Source organism: Sturnus vulgaris, chromosome 1 (assembly GCF_052056855.1).
Source record: "Sturnus vulgaris isolate bStuVul1 chromosome 1, bStuVul1.hap1, whole genome shotgun sequence".
Lineage (NCBI taxonomy): Eukaryota > Metazoa > Chordata > Aves > Passeriformes > Sturnidae > Sturnus > Sturnus vulgaris.
Genome location: NC_142243.1, coordinates 34,285,727 through 34,302,101, shown reverse-complemented (window position 1 = coordinate 34,302,101; position 16,375 = coordinate 34,285,727). Strand labels below are relative to the sequence as shown.

Below are 16,375 nucleotides of genomic sequence, written 5' to 3'. Positions count from 1 at the left end.
GAGGTTTGTTTCCCCATAGTAGCTGTCCTCCCCGATAGTTTTCTCTTCACTCATTTAAAGAGGTGCTGTGGATGTTTTGCAGCAGTGCTCCATGCCATGGGATCTGATGCCCTCAACTGCATTAACATGTTTATCCTCTTAACCTCTCAGTGAAGGTTAAGTGACTTCCTCCATGTCATCCATGGAGTCCTCAGCTGACTAAGCACAGCTTTATCCTTACTCTCTCTGGGATCTCCAATACAGCAATCAGGTTACTTTTGGTCTCTCTGATATGAGATGATGTCTTTTTATTGGAGTTTTTAAACAACTCCAAGGAAAATAACACATTAACAGATGGGAAAATAATTGAATTCACAAAGTAAAACTGAAATAAACTTAGGAAAGCTCTGGACATCTCACAGGGGAGTCTCCTTCTCTCTTACTTAGACTGTTTCTCTAAAGCTGACAATTCATTTTACATTAGCAAATACTTTAGGGAAATCCCATGTGCTTGCAGACTCTGCAGTAATAAAGCTAGATGTTAGTAAATAGTTAATGTTGTGGGACACTGGGATATCAGCCAAATACTCTTATTTTCTTTAATGTTTTCTAAGAGCTTGTCTGAAAGGTATTTGAAAGCAACACAATACTCCACAGATTGAACTTCTTATGGCTGGCATTCCTCTTTGTCCTCATATTCCACGTACTGCCTGTTTGTCTTCCTTAACTTTGCTCTCCAGACCTGACCTGTTACAGTAACTGCCCCCAGAGCTTTATTTTTCTGTGGGATCCTGATGCAGAAGCCTATCATCCTAAGACATTAACAGAATTCCTCTTAAAAATTACTCTTCCAAAGTTTGTGCTCACTAGCTCATTAGTGAAAGAAACATTCAGTTCAGATACCGAATGATCCAAATTGCTGAAACCAATATACGTGGTCCAAAAAACTGAGTCCTCCACCTCATTCAGTGGAAACCTTCACTGACTTGTCACATGAATACATGTCTAAATTGCCTTCTTTGTTTAAAGCTCTCTTTTTGGACTGGCTTCACCCTCTTTTTTCTCCTGCCACAACATGCACCAACAGTTGTCTGCACTTACAGCTAACATTTCTCTCATTCTATGCAGATGTCTGTCCTCTTCACAGGGTGTGGATCATTTAATCTTTTCTAAGACCATGTATCGTAACTTAGAACTACCTCTAATATCTCCAGTCTTGGATACCCCCCGACCACACACACACACACACCCACACACCCACACACACACACACCAGTGCCATTTCATTTCACTAAAGACTTTGTTACATATTTCTGCAGGTAGAACTCATACAGCTTATTAAATCTTGGCCTGAGAAGTTCGGGTTCAAGCATATTAAGCAACATATATAATATGCCAATCTCTGTAATAAACCTCATCCATAAAAGGATATGTGGCAATCTGCAGAGCTCAGAGCACTGAAAAGCCTTGGAGCTCCTTATAAAGTAAGAAATTACAAATGTCTAGTAAATTAAGCAGCAAAACAAGTTGTTGCTTCACTCCATTTGCTAAATAAAGTTTAAGCATCCCCATCACCATTAGCAGACATTTACAAGCAGCCCGAGGGGCTTGTATCTAACAAGACATTGATGCACAAAGAAACAATACTGAGATCAGGCTCTAACTCCACCCAACAGCAGAACTCAGCCATGCAGCAGGACGCGAAGGTCTACCTGTGCTTGTCCGCCCGAGTGCAGCGGGGGGTGCGGTGAGGTCTGGTGGTGTGCCGGGTGTGCGTGAAGGTGCGAGTGGGAGTGGTGGTGGGGATGGTTCTGCTGGTGGTGAGGCTGAGGATGAGGGTGGTGTGCCGGATGCTGGTGCTGATGTGGGTACGAATGATGAGGTGGCAGTGTCTGGTGCTGATGAGGATGTGAGTGCATATGATGGTGCGGTGTCTGGTCCTGTCGCGAGCTCATCATTTCCATCATGTGGCCCATGGTGTTCATATTCCCATTCGACATGGCGGCAGGATGATGAGTCAGCGCTGCCTTCAATCTCTGGAACAGAACAAGGCAGAAAATTCAACATGTGTACATGTGGTGATTTGACCAATCAGAAATGCTGTTGCAGAAATGGTGCCTTGTGTTTTGAGATTTATTTGGTTTTTCTCTTGCTGTTCCCTTGATAAAAGGCATCTTACTTCAGTTTGAGAAAGAACATATTCTTGGGCTCTAATTTAGTTTTCCACTGCATATATTTAAAGGTACAAAGGTCTGAACTGAAATTTAACAGTTACACATTTCCTACTGTGCTTCTGAGGAAAAATGACTGTTTCTCTCTTTGGCCAGCTCAGTAGGGTTACCTTCATCAAGCTTGTATTCTTGCAACTTTTAAAAATGAAAGTCTGATTAAAATAAAGATGCAACATAGTGCCTGTCTTGTTTTTACTTCAGATATTATTTAAAAGACTCACATTGCATTGACGTGTTTTTCAAATGCAGGTGTACTGGTACCCAACCTGTTTTTTCAACATAGAGATGGGAAAATAACGAGGATGGCCTCAACCTGATCTTCCTTCTTTGCTGAGAAGTTCAAGTGTGTGTTGTCCTTTTATCACATGCTAACCTCTCTCTGTTTTGTATGCCACATGTCACTGGATTGGGCCCTGGAATCTGACCAGGGCAAAACTTTCCTTAGTATCAATGGGATTTGTCCACTTTTACCTGAACACAACTAAAGGCCAGTGGGAAAGGTTGAAACATTTTGGGCTGCAGCATAGGGCCTTTGTGCACAAAGGATATTGCAGAAATACAGATTATAAAATTCCCTTTCAGCACAATCACAAGGTCATCCCAAAGCCGTGAGCTGTACCAGCATACAGAAACCTTGCTGGTGTCATCTGACCCCCTGAAAATCATCTGACTACTGAAATCACTGGCCTCCTACAAGAGTGTGCCAAAGGTAGAGCCTCACAGATGCCAGCAAGGAGAAGAGTTTCTTCCAAACCCATAGAAACCTCCTTCACATCCATGGTTCTGCTTCTTGCTCAACATAGAACATTATCTATAGGCAGCCACCCAAGACCTCTTTAACTCTTTATATTTTCAAAGAAGTCAATTGATTTAATTCAAGTAATTACCAGAAAATGTTAAGATAAAAAAGGAATGAAGGAGGTGCTTGATATCACTTGATGCAAAACCAGCACAATTTGAATAACCCATCAACTACCTCACAATTCATTATCCAGCCAGAGGATAGAATGAATAGCAGAGAGCTCATCTGTAGGAGGTGTCACCATAGGACAGTCAGTAAAAAAATGCAGTGGTAGGAGGCAGAGAGGTGGATAGTAGGAGGCACAGAGGTGAGCCTTTCCTCAGAGCAATATCTATCTGTGGGTCACAGATGATTGTCAGAAGATCCTATACGCCAATGTGACAAAAAATGCCAGCAGAGGAACAATGGCCAGTCTGAACTGCATTTTGGTTTAAAGCAAAAAGAGTGACTTGCAGAACACTCAGAACCTATTTCAGTCTATTTTGTATTGAAATAACATCTGTCTCTTGCAGCACTGCAAGGCCACAGGTAGAGGCTTCTATGTTCAAAGCTGTTACTGTACTGTGTTTTTACAACTCTGAGTGAGAAAGAAAGAAATTCTTAAGGGGAAAAAAAGAAGATTGTGGAAGGAAAAAAAGAAGCAACATTCAATTCAAAGTGTTATCCTCAAGTTTTTATATCCATGTGCTTTTTCAGACTTCATGAAGGTCATTCTACTGAGACACTCTAAAAGATCTATTCATCTAAATTTGGTGACTTCTTTCACTAATGATCAATTGGCTGAACAAGACTTAAAAAAAAATAAAAATATATATTTGCAAAACACATCAGTATCTCAGTTTGCAAGAATGAAGTCTAGACTGATGTCTTTTAAGAAGTTTCCTTTAAAAAGTCTATCATACCATAACTACGTGGCATGTGTCCCATCATGATGATCCTCTCATAAATTGATAGGTGACTGTGCCATTGAGGTTAAGTACCTCCTTATCTACTTCTAAAGTCAGAACAGAGGGCAATCTAATATCAATAGCAGTAACCCCTCCTGAGCATCAAATGGAGGACTGGAGCAGCTGTTGTCCTTAAGGTCCTAAATTCAAGTGCTACCATGGTTACTGCAAGCAGCTCCTAACAATGCTCAGAATAACTGGTGTTACCCAGGAGTGTATTAGGAAAAATACGGGGATAAATGCACAAATAAGTCAAGTATTTCTCTGTGTCATGTTTCTTCAAAACTCACTAAGATGTTTTTCATGGAGCTGAGCCACCATGCACGTCTAAGACAAAATACCAACAAAGATGTTGTAACTTTTCTGAATCTAAATGCAAAATAACCAAGCTCCCATTAGCCAGAAGTTTTATGTGATGAATACCTTACAAAATCTACCATGTATGTTTGTCAAAGACCTCTGAAACCAAACTACAGTATGTCTTCTAAACTGCAGCGTTTCAAGGCAAAAAAAAAAAAGGGAGGATTTATTCACATTAATATGTGAATAAACTTTTTTTTTCAGCTGTAAAAACTGAGGCTTACTAGTGTGGTGCAACTTCAAGGAGAATAAATTATTTTGTTTTCTTTCTGTAGCCCTTCTACCACATCCATTTATTTGAGATAACAAATCAAGAGAGACAGTGAGAGGTCTGACATGCAGCTGGTTTCAGTCAATAGGGGTCATTTCCATTCGGTCTGTGTATTTTACAAGCTCCCTGTTCACTGTTCCCAATGGGAGGGTGGGCCAGCTGCCCTGGATCCCAGTCCTGGTAAGAAACCAGCTCTCTACATCATCCTGTCCCAGGGCAGCAACAGCCATTGCCTCCCTTTAACTTCATGCTTAGATCAGCTCTGCAGCAGCAAGATCCTGTCCATGCCCACATCTGGAACAGCCTAAATCTTCCAATAACCAGTCACTGCTGCCCATCAGAAACATTCAGGGAGCGATAAACGTTTTTGGTTTTTTTTTTTTCATTTGATCTTCTGTGAGATCAATTGTTTTCGATGTTTTAGTTAGAGCAGAGGGAGGGAAAATCACCAGAACTTGGAAAACTCTTTGCACTGAGTATGTGTAGCACTCAAAGGGCAGGCTGCAGTTTTGTTATTGTTTCTTTTATGTGTGCTAATTGCAAGCAGCTGTTTTAGTTTAGTGTCAAATAAAAAGTGATGGCATAAAAATTGAGCTTTACTGGACTGACGACACCACCAAATCCCCTCTAGAATGAAATGGTAACCCAAGATCCAATTCTGCAGCCGTTCAGTTTTTTCAGGAACTGTGTGACTGACTTCACCAAAGCCCACGGGGATCTGGGAGTTTGCAAATTAGGACTGAAATAGAAGACTTGCTACTCAGATGTGCTTTCACCTAAACCTGGAATATCTGCTAACCTCATACCAGTGATTTTTTAGGGCACAATCCCTTTTTTCTCCCTTTTATAAGGCAATTTTAAAAAAATCCCCACTAAGCCAAGAGGAAATGGAGGTCCTCACCTTTCTTGACTCCTGACCCTTACTGATTATTTTTATTATTTTATCAAAGTAACATAGTGGCCAACATCAGTTATAGCTGCTTTCCGCTCAGTCATGACATTTCAATAAACGACTATGACACAGACAACAAGAAAAATCTTTCAGAGAGAACAGCCTGCTTTGCCTCTGATCAAGTGAATAAATAAAATCCCCTTTTGATCCTACAGGAAGTAGGAAGCACATATACTGTTGTCTTTGATGCTGAGGAGGAAATCGAAACAGTGGATATTGGCAATTCACAGGTATGAGCATTGTGTTCCCTGTACAGAACAGGAAACTGTTCCTTGTGGCAATGCCCCTAACTGACACATTTACTCTGAAGGTAACACCTCAAAGAAGTTATCCTTGTACCTGGAGTATTGGGAGTTTTTGGAAACAAGAGAGTTTTCACAGTGCTTGCTCCATCTAAAGACTGGCATCATGGTGCAGTTAATTGCTTGATGCTTCCTTTTATCAACATAGATTCTAACTTATACACTGAACATCTTTGGACAAACCCCAGATCTGCCAAAAATAGCCTTCAAGCATTTGAAATCCTGAATGAAAAACAGTACGAGCTTCCCTAACACTTCTGCTATTCTGGATCTCGCTGCTTTCTAATTTTCCTCAATTGTGACATGTATTTCAAAGTTGGCTTGGTTTTTGCTTACCTTTCTGTCTCAAAAATTGTTAGTCAAGAACAGATAGCAGTTTTTTCAGTTTGTTTAAAGAAGAAAAAAAAAACTGTAAACTTGGAGGTTGCTTTTCCCACATTTAAAAATGCAAATAATTTTGTGAGTTTCACTTGCATATTAATACTTAAAATATTTAATCAATACTTATAATATTTATATAATGTTACATTTAAAACAGGCTATACATATTATAAGCCATAATCTGTATATGACTATAAAATACAATTTTCTTCCATTCATATCTCAGTGGAGAAATGACAATAATCTTAAATTTTACAGGTGCTCTGTGCTTGCATCAAACAATAAGCTATTATAACACCCAGCTGAATTTTAGGTTGGGACAGACATGGAATGCTGGTTTTGAACAGGATTGAATTGTTTGAAATAAGTATGCATTGCTGCACTCAGGAAAAAAGCTCTCTTCCCCTCTGGTCTGCATGCCCAAATCCCACTAAATTAGAAAGAGACATGACCAGCTGCAGTATCTAGTTAATGTCTGGTATATTCTTATCAGGAGATTATATCAGACCCCGGAAGGCACATGAAATATGATCTCAAAGATATTTTCTTGCACTAGTGACTGTGATTCTAGTCCCTATTGTACAAGGGTTTAATAAGTTCCCCACAGGGGACAGAAGAGTCTAGAGAGGGGTGAGAAATCAGAAAGGATTACAGACATCAAGCATTGCCACACATCTGTAGTTCAGTAGCAACCTCAGGGTAATGATCTTGATTAGCCAAACTTCATGGCAAGCATACCATTGACTTCAATGTCATTAATATTGTTTTCTCCTCTGCAATAGTCAAGCTTTCCTTTTACCTCTAAGCATCATACCCAAAATGAGTATACACAGTTAAGCCAGTGACAGCTAAAGCTGTGAACAGAACTTCACCCAGCACATTTCAGAGCTTAACACCAAATTTTGTCCTTTCCTTTAACTATGATTATGACAACAGAACTTAGCATAATTGTCACCCAGGTCTTTTACAGCTGGCTGCTGACGTGCATTTCACAGTGTAAATAACAGAAACCACTCTTCACAAATGTTCCACTCGCATTCATAAAAGTAAATTGGAAGCGATTCATCTCCACTTAATAAGTGAACTGCAGATACTTATGAGCACATTTCAGAGACTGGCAATTAGAAAGTCTCTGATGCCACATTAAATGCTTTCTCCTACATTTCTTGTGCAGTAAAATACAGTCCTGCCTATTGACGGAAGGAGGAGTAAGATGTGTGAGAAGGACATGAAATTCAGAACTGAAGTGACACATTACACTAATGTAAAGAGAAAAGTGGGATACATTTAATTCACAGCTTGCCAGTAAACAGTGCCAAATTGCTAATTTTCGAATTATTCTCAGGCTGTTTGGCAAATCTGAATTACACTTTCCCCTCCTTTTGTGCTTTCTTCCCTACTTAGTCAGATTTTGTAACAACACGAACAATGGATCATCATCCAGCCTTCAGTGAAACTCAGCCTCTAATAAAAACAGCAATTTTTCTCCCTTGTATTTCCAAATCCAAACTGAATTAAACTTCAGCAGAAACCATCAAGGATCAACTGCAAACAAGCAAAGCAGCAATAAAACTAACAGACACCACACTGCTCAAGGACAGGTCAGCTGCAAGAGCTGCTGCAGTGTCGCTGAGCTCGGGGCACGGGGAGCCCTGAGCAGCCACGCTGACATCAGCCCCAGTGACGGACGATTCTCCGCATGACTGCCAGTTTTAACTAATCCAATGCAGGTCAAAGCCGGGGTGGCCCAAGGGTATTCTGTCGGAACTGCCATCTTCTGGTGATGGCATTTCATTGAGAACAGCCACAGCTCCGCAGACAGCAGAAAACGTGAGTTCACATCCCAGCTCCACCCAGCAATTTCCTTTTCCTCATCTCAGAACACCTTGCAAAAGAGGTAAGTACCAGTATCCTTGTGCACTGCACCACCTTTTTAAAAAGAGTGAATTCTCTGCTCCTATTCTACATGCAGTTTTAATGAACAAGTAAATTATAATCGAGGCAGAAAATACACTGAAAATATGGTTTATATTTCTCACTATATATTATTTCTTTCATGAATCATTTCTCAAATCAGTATTAAACAACTGGATTTGATTTGCACAGGAGTCAGGAAATGTAAAGTTCAAAAAATCAAACCCCTAATTCCCACCAAATCTAAGTCAATCCCTCCATGTATATCCATGACAAGGAATATTTAATTATGTAATCACACAAACGAGAGCAAAGTGATTTATTACTGGCAAATGGTGTCATATAATTTCAACATACAATACCAATGGAAGGTTCCAAAAAATACAACCAACTTCTGACTGATTTCCCCACTGCGTGCCAGAGTCCAAAAGTAAAGCAGCTACTTAGCTGCTACCTACCCCTGGAGAGGCCAGTTTCTGACAGCAAAATGCCTGACACTTGGGGATTAATTACCTGCTGGCTGGTTTTGTCAGGGACAGGCAAAATTCTCTTCATAGTAGCCAATATGGGGCTGTGTTTTGGATTTGTATTGAACACAGTGTTGATAACACACTGCAACATTTTTGTTGTTTCTGAGCAGGGCTTGCACAAGGTCAAGACCTTTTCTGCTTCTTGTCCTGCCCCACCAGCCAGCAGGATGGGCTGCACAGGAAACTGGGAGAGGACACAGCCAGGAACAGCTGATCCCACTGACCAAAGGGATGTTCTACACCATCTGATGTCCTGCTCAGGATATAAAGTGAGGGGAAGCAGAAGGAAAAGGGGGAGGTTAGGAGTGATGACATTTGTCTTCCCAAGTCATCATTATGGTTGATGGGGCCCTGCTCTCCTGGAGATGGCTGAACACCTGCCTGCTCATGGAAGTGAAGTAATTCCTTGATTTTCTTTGCTTCTGTGTGACTTGTGCTTTACCAACCAAACTGTCCTTATCTCAATTAATGCATTTTCTCACCTCTGTCCTCCTGAATCAATCCCCATTCCACCAAGAGAAAGTGAGCTAGCAGCTTTGAGAGGTTGAGTTGCAAGCTATCAGTACACAGGCACATATCAAATCACCATTCTAGCTCTCCAAATAGTCAGTCTTTTGCTTACTTAGTCCTCCAGATAAATCTATGGGCTATTCCTATGCATGCTATACTGTCACCTGTGGAAAACACAGAAAAAAGAGGTGGCAATAAAATCACTGTTAATCACATCCTTAAGACACTGTGAACATTTGGACTTAAGGGAACCTGAGTCTGTACTGCTCATCTTCATGATTTATCTTCTAAGATCCATTTTAAAGCTTATTCCCAAGGTGAGGGACCATAGATCCTTCCTTCACATTGGACATAAAGCACTTTTAGCAACGTGGCAAAGGGGTTGAAGCTCAGGTCTTCCTCACTCCTGCAAGCAAAAGCTCTAAGTTTCTAAAATCATGTTTCCATGTTTCAGGACAATGAAAGTAGAAAGTGTTTGTACAATGCTTGCATTGCAATATCTAAATATATATTTTGCCTGAGAACACAATGAACATTTATGATTGTATTTAATGAGAGAAGTGGGAATTGATTTCAGAGGAAGTTGGGGAATTTCCTATATAAGCCAGATATAGAGCAAATCCTCAAATCAGGGCACTCTTACCCTGCAAGGAACATTAGGTTTGTGTATTTTAATCTGTAATCAGAGATCAGATGGGATTAGCACTGCAAAAATTTCTCCCCACAGAATACTGCTCTGAAGCAGTACTTAATGTGTACTTCAGCTTTTTGACAACAATGCAAATTGCTTATTTTCCTTTTCTCTCTCACGAGCATAAAAACACACACCAAGAGCACAAGAAGGGCAGGTTCAAAGTCTTTCCTGTCAGATTTCTGAACTTTCCTCTCACCTCTCACTAAGGCTGATTATGATTAAGTCATTCATATTCAAAGAAAAATGCCATCCAAGTACATAAAACTTGGGGTTTTATTTTTTTCCTTCACTGGTGTGACTTTTGAATACTCGTTTTTCCTGGATTAAACCCAGCACATTTAAAGGACTACTAGCAAGTCAGAAATCGGATACATGTGCACTTAAAAGTCCTTTGATTTCACCCCAGATGTGCAGTGCTCAAGGGCGTACACACACACACACAGAGCACAGAGGACACGATCTGGTCTGTAGATTTTGTTTCAAGATTATACCAACCAGACTCTGAAATGTAAAACTGAAGCCCTGACCACTTACAGCCATTAGAGATCCCAGGGCTCTCTGTGAAAGAGTATTGATGTTCATTAGCCCCTTGGCCTGACTGGAGAATTCACTGCAGGTAATTAGACATTGTCTCGTTACCACGCAGTTTCAGGTGAAGTTATTTTTCTTCTTAATTTCTAAAGGTAAGTGATTCCTGAAACATTTTTAAAGCATTCATGGATTTTATTTTTCCTGAAGAAAAAACTAGAATATAAAGTACAGTAGAGGGACATATAAAATGAGAGGGTTCTTATGGGCTATTTCACATTTTTTTAAGTTTTATTTCTCCATCTAACTCAAAAGAATGAAAATAGCATTCTAATTCAGCATACAGCTTTCAATTATCTAGCTGTGAAAACATAATGTCTAGTGGCTTTTTGAATATATGCACTCTGGTATAGCATGAAGTAGGTAGATACAAACCATAAAAAGTGTGAACAGGTTAATTTAGTGTCATTTTTCACTGTTATAAAGTAAATATAATTTATGCTGAGAGTTATATGAATGGATATCATGAATATTCAGCACAGAACACGTCGGGGTTGGTAAGTACTGTCCTATTACACCCCCATGTAAGGTCTCTTATGCTCTTCCAGGTTTCCCTATGTTGTCCCCCTGACTCCATCCCTCAAGCTGCTGCCCTCCACCGTGGTCCTTTTGTTCTCCACCTGCAATGCCATCCCCTTTGTTCACAGACAGCTCAAGTTGCTGCCTTGTTTTTCACCACCTCACATGTATCAGCTCCTTTCAAACAGTGGTGTCTTGGGTCAGAAGCATTGAATTTCAAAGCCACTTGAGGCTCCAGGAGCAGCAACATCTCAACCCTCTACCAGATACCAGCTGCCTTCTCTATCAGTGCCACAAGGTTTTATAATACACTTTAAGATAGTTACAGTGTGAAAGGAGAGAAAAAGAATGAAGCCTTCAACCATTCTTTTTTTATTGGAGTTGGTGATTTACACTAATGGGTTTTACTTTGTGTTTGAAAGGGCTAGGAATGCATCCCCACATGCTCCCCATGGTTCAGTTGACAAGCAATGACTTAGTAAAATACAATATATTAGCAGCTCACTCTCTTGGCATGTTTACCCTTTGGCAATGCTGCTTTTCAGAGCAATGTGTCAGAGCAAACCAAAACAACCACCTTCCCCAGCAAAGGGAAGGATGCTGTCTGCTTGGTAATCCATCGACTCAACCTGTCATTTCTGGACAGCTGGACTTGGCTTTCCCTTGGCATGTACCACAGGATACAGAAATTTGCACAGGTCAGGGGCCTGGCTAGACCCACACAAGCACAAGCAGGATTTCCTTTCCAGCAACAAATGACAGGTACAGTGTATCCTGCCTCACTTCATTGTGGACTCTTCCCCCTTCCTCCTGCCAGTGGAAAGAGGGCATAAATTAACATCTAAGGCCAAATTCCTGGAAGAGGTGGCCTGTCTGGGGACAGATAGGAGGAGGGTCCCTGCAGCAACCTGCACCATGTGCTGGCTGAGCACGAACCTGGGCACGGAGTGATGCTAGAACCAGACACCTCCTCACCTACCCAAAGTAGCTGCCAGCATCCTGGGAAGAGACAATTCCTGCACACCAGTTATCTGTCTGTGCTTGCTGTCCTTCACAGCACAAATGAGTCTCCCAAAAGGCACAACAGGGATCCAGTTGCTCCTGCATTTACCCTACCTTCCTTTTATAAATATTTCTTGTGTGCTTCTGAGTGAGAGGGAAAGGCATAAATACCGTCTTGTTTAACACATCTTCCTGTCTCCTCTCCCTGCCTTGCAGACAGCATTATCCATCTTCCTGACACCACCATTGTCTGATTCATTTGACATATGCACCAGAAAAAAAAAGTCATGTTCTGAACAAGAACATAACACTGTGATCTCATTCCCATCTCAGACTCCGCAGCACCTCCCATTTCTTGCTGTTTTAGAAAAAGAAGGACTGGGAAGCTTTTCCAGCTTGCTTACTGGAAAAATTACAGAGGAGCTATGGTAATGGGAAAGCAGACCAGCAAAAGCATGCAAGCATGTTGGAAATCAAGGTAATGCCACAGGAAGTGCAGCTATTTACATCCTACTTAAGAGTCTGAAGCAGACAAATCTTTCTCATCTCCTGTTCCTTAGGAATATTGAGGAACACAGATATTTCCAAAAGTGAACACCACTTTGAGAAGTGATGGCAGGGACATTCTGACTGTATGATGAAAATCACTGACCCTGTCTGTTTCATCATTTTCCTCACTTTTGAAACAAAAAAGTCTCAGGTATTACCCACATCTGTGACATCAAAGGTTATGATGAAGTTCCCCCTTTGGTCTGGCATGCCAGCAAGTCAATGTAAGGCTTCCTGATGCCTTGTCTCATAGAATCATAGAACTGTAGAACCACGTGTGTTGGAAGGGACCTTCTAAGATTGTCTAGTCCAGACCCCTGCAATAAGCAGGAACATCTACCACTTCTCTGGGTTTTTCACCATTCTCATCATAAATAATCTTCTCCAAATCTTCTTCCTGCTATCTGGTCTAAATCTACCCTTTTTTAGTTTAAAATCATTACTAGCTATCCTGTCAAAACAGGTTCTGCTATAAAGTTTGTCCTGATCTTTCTTGTAGGCGCCCTTTAAGTACAGGAAGGTCACAACAAAGTCTGCCCAGAACCTTCACTTCTCCATACTGAACAGCCACATCTCTCTGCCTGTCTTCATAGGAGAGGTGCTCCAGCCCCTCATCATCTTTGTGGCCTTTGTTTGGACTGACTCCAACAGGCCCATGTCTCCCCTTGTGCTGGATGCAGTGCTCCAGGTGGGGTCTCATGAGAGTGCAGCAGAGGGACACAATCCCATCCCTCGACCTGCTGGCCAGGCTACTTTGGATGCAGCCTAGGACACAGTTGTGGCAAGTTTACATTGATGGGTCATGTCCAGTTTTTCAGTCACCAATACCCCCAAGTCCTTCTTGGCAGAGCTGCTCTCAATCCCTTCACCCCCCAGCCTTGTTGATTCTGAGAGTTGCCCCAACCCAGTTACATGACCTTGCACTTGGCCTCGTTGAACTTCATGAGGCTCCCATGGGCCCCCTTCTCGAGCAAGTCCAGGGTCCCTCTGGATAGCATCCCATCCCTCAAGTGCTTCAACTGCACCACTCATCCTGGTGCCATCTGCAAACCTGAAAGAGCACTCGACCCCTCTGTCTGTGTCAGTGATGAAGATATTAAACAGCAGCCCTTCCTTCCTGCTTGATTGCCACCCTCATTGCCCCCCACTGCAGCTTCTGTCTCAGCCACAGGAGGTCACAGCTGAGAGATGGCTGTGTGCTGGCAGCTGACACACAGGCAGTCTTGCCCCAAAAATGTGCCTCTGTTCCTCTTTCCCAGTGAGCCACAGGGACGTCTGCTCTGCTTACAGTCTTAATAACCCATTAGCAGCCTGGCCAGATGAGCGAACCTCTCACTACTACTTCTCTTTGGAGTTCTGCCAAAGGACAAAAGACCAGGGGCAAGGAGGGTTGAGGCAAACCAAATCAGGTGCTTGGGTGGACAGGGGAAGAGAAAAAGTGGGAGAAGAATTGGAGAGGAAATGTTGAGGCAGCTATTTTTTTCATTTTTTTTCCTTGCAGTTAAAGCATTGACAAATAATTTATCATGCATTTTGACGGTGCTCCAGCTGGCAGGGAAAAGAGCTATCTGTTTATTAATTCAATTAGCCTGCGTATTTATCAGTGGAGGGTGAGAAGGTGCAGTCACAGGCCAAACTGTGCCAGCCTCAGACCGCCTGCTGTGGGGCTGAGAGGATGACTCGGAGTGGGAACATCCTGCCCCCACTGCTCCAGCCGGTGTGCTCATCACCCCATTATCTCAGGCCTTCTGAGGTAAGAAGAGAAAAACATAAAATAAAAAAAATCTACCAGCACACATTATGCGCACCAGTGAATGTCCAAAGCAGGCTTACAATCAAAGTCTCACAGCTTTGATGCCATGAGTTCCATGCCCTAAAAGTATTGGTTATGTCTGACATTCTGTTCAGAACTGAATTCTTTACTTAATTAAAACAGTCGAATACATTTTGAATTTCAAATTCAATGGGGATGGTTGAAACCAACACATTAATATAGCACAGGGCTGCTGGAAGGGGTAGGACAGGGCAAGGAGTGTGCTACCCAAGTAGGCACCAACATTTGTCATCTTTGAGACAGGGACATTTGTGGAGGAGGAAGAAAATGTGTGGGGGAAAAGGCTGGCTTTGGAATGGCAGGGAAATGCCCTGAGCTAGGAGGGCTGGAAGAGTGGTGAGGCCACTTTGTTCTGCCTATCTAGGACTATGAGTTTTCTTTTCCACTTGTTAAAAAGTTTTAAATTTCTGACTGTTGAAGCTCCAAATTCAGAAAATGTTGTGCAACATGCTGCTTAGAGCTATCTGAGCTGAAATGTTTCTAAAAACACAAGATATGTGGGAAGTCCACAGTGGTGGAGTGTGATTTCCCTATAGCCAAAAAAATCCCCCAACCCTAGAACCTGCAAACCATCATTTCTATGCAATTCCAATTGTGTCATAAACAATGTCTATTTTTCTCTCACTTCTCTAAGCCATCCTGCTTCTTTTTCTGTCATACATAAACACAGTTGCAATGTAGATGTACAGGCTTTCAGTCTGTATGTGTTTTCATAAAAGGCACATACGGCTTCCAGTTCATACAAGTCCTGCAATGCTTTCACTTAAAAATGAGACCCCTGATGAGGACAGAGGGGTCTCCTTGAGATAAGGCTAGGACATACATGCTCTCAAATGCTCTTTTCATTGCTCTTCTTGTTTTGTTCCTGCACCACCAGATGTTTAAGGAAAAATCGGTATTTTAATTTTTTTTCTTTAAGTTTCTTTAGACTTGTTCTTCTGCCTTCTGAACTCTTGCAGGATATTTAATGGCAGGACACTATATATAATTAGGGTGGCAGTGAATGTTTCCACTGCGCATAAGCTCAAAGGAGCCTCTAAAAAAAAGGTTCTCTATAAATACATCTCCTCCGCCCCTCAGTTTCACAGCCAAGTTTGCCTTTTACTTCTCCTGGCTGATGATTAGTTTAATATTCTGAACCAAGATCCTGCTTGACAGATGATTGCACTACCACTGATAGTTTAGACCACCTATCAACATTTTATAAATTCTTAATTTTCTCACTGCAGCCATATTGAACAGTTTCGTGCAAATGAGGCTTATAATTACCCAGATAAATCAGTCCAAAGCAGTATTTCTTAGGATCTTTCTCAATTTTCTCCCTGGAGGATGGGATCCCATCTGCTTTCCTACATTCAGGCTAATTGAAGGGCACTGACTTTTCCAAATGGATTCATTAATTACTCTCGCCAGATTCTCTGAGGGGTTCCTCATTCAATGGGTGACACTTGTGCTGTGCTATACCATCCACCCATGTTTAGCAATGTAGCTCTGACTCTCAGCTACGAGCTAAAGCATTTGCAGATGCGTTGGCAGGAGTGGTTCTGGCCTTTAACTGTACAGTGTTACAAAACAAATGTAATTCTGCTTCTCTTTTGCTTCTAATTTACTATGCATTCAGAATCTATAAATATTGTAACCATGACTGTTTCAATATGTTTTACTCCTTGCCATCATAAATATAAGCAACTACCCCAAAGACAAAACCAGAAGTTTACAGGTATTGCATTGCCAACAGCAGAAAAAGAAGAGAAACAAGCATTTGCTGCCGTATTGCAGAAAATCTGGTATATGTAGCAGCATAATGTGAAATTAAACTATTAAATTTAAATACAAAGCTGTCCTATATAATTCTGAGCCTTCGTTGGTTTTATTTAGTACAGCAGCAGCCTGGGTTTTCAATAAACCCACATGTAATCATATTGCTCACTCAAACATCAGGCAGACACCAAAGGAAAATAAAGACCCATCTAACAAAGACCTAATTTAGGAGAGGATTACCACCACTTA

The 16,375-nt window shown here is 41.5% G+C and overlaps 1 protein-coding gene across 3 annotated transcripts in view; it reads right to left on the bottom strand.

Moving 5' to 3' along the window:
• CREB5 (cAMP responsive element binding protein 5) overlaps positions 1 to 16,375 on the bottom strand; it is a 257,254-nt gene that overhangs the window by 12,690 nt on the left and 228,189 nt on the right. For all 3 annotated transcript variants that reach the window (XM_014893990.2, XM_088163530.1, XM_088163534.1), the window contains one exon: positions 1,692 to 2,015. In XM_014893990.2, coding sequence (XP_014749476.1) covers positions 1,692 to 2,015 — 324 coding nt within the window. The remainder of the gene's footprint in view (positions 1 to 1,691; positions 2,016 to 16,375) is intronic.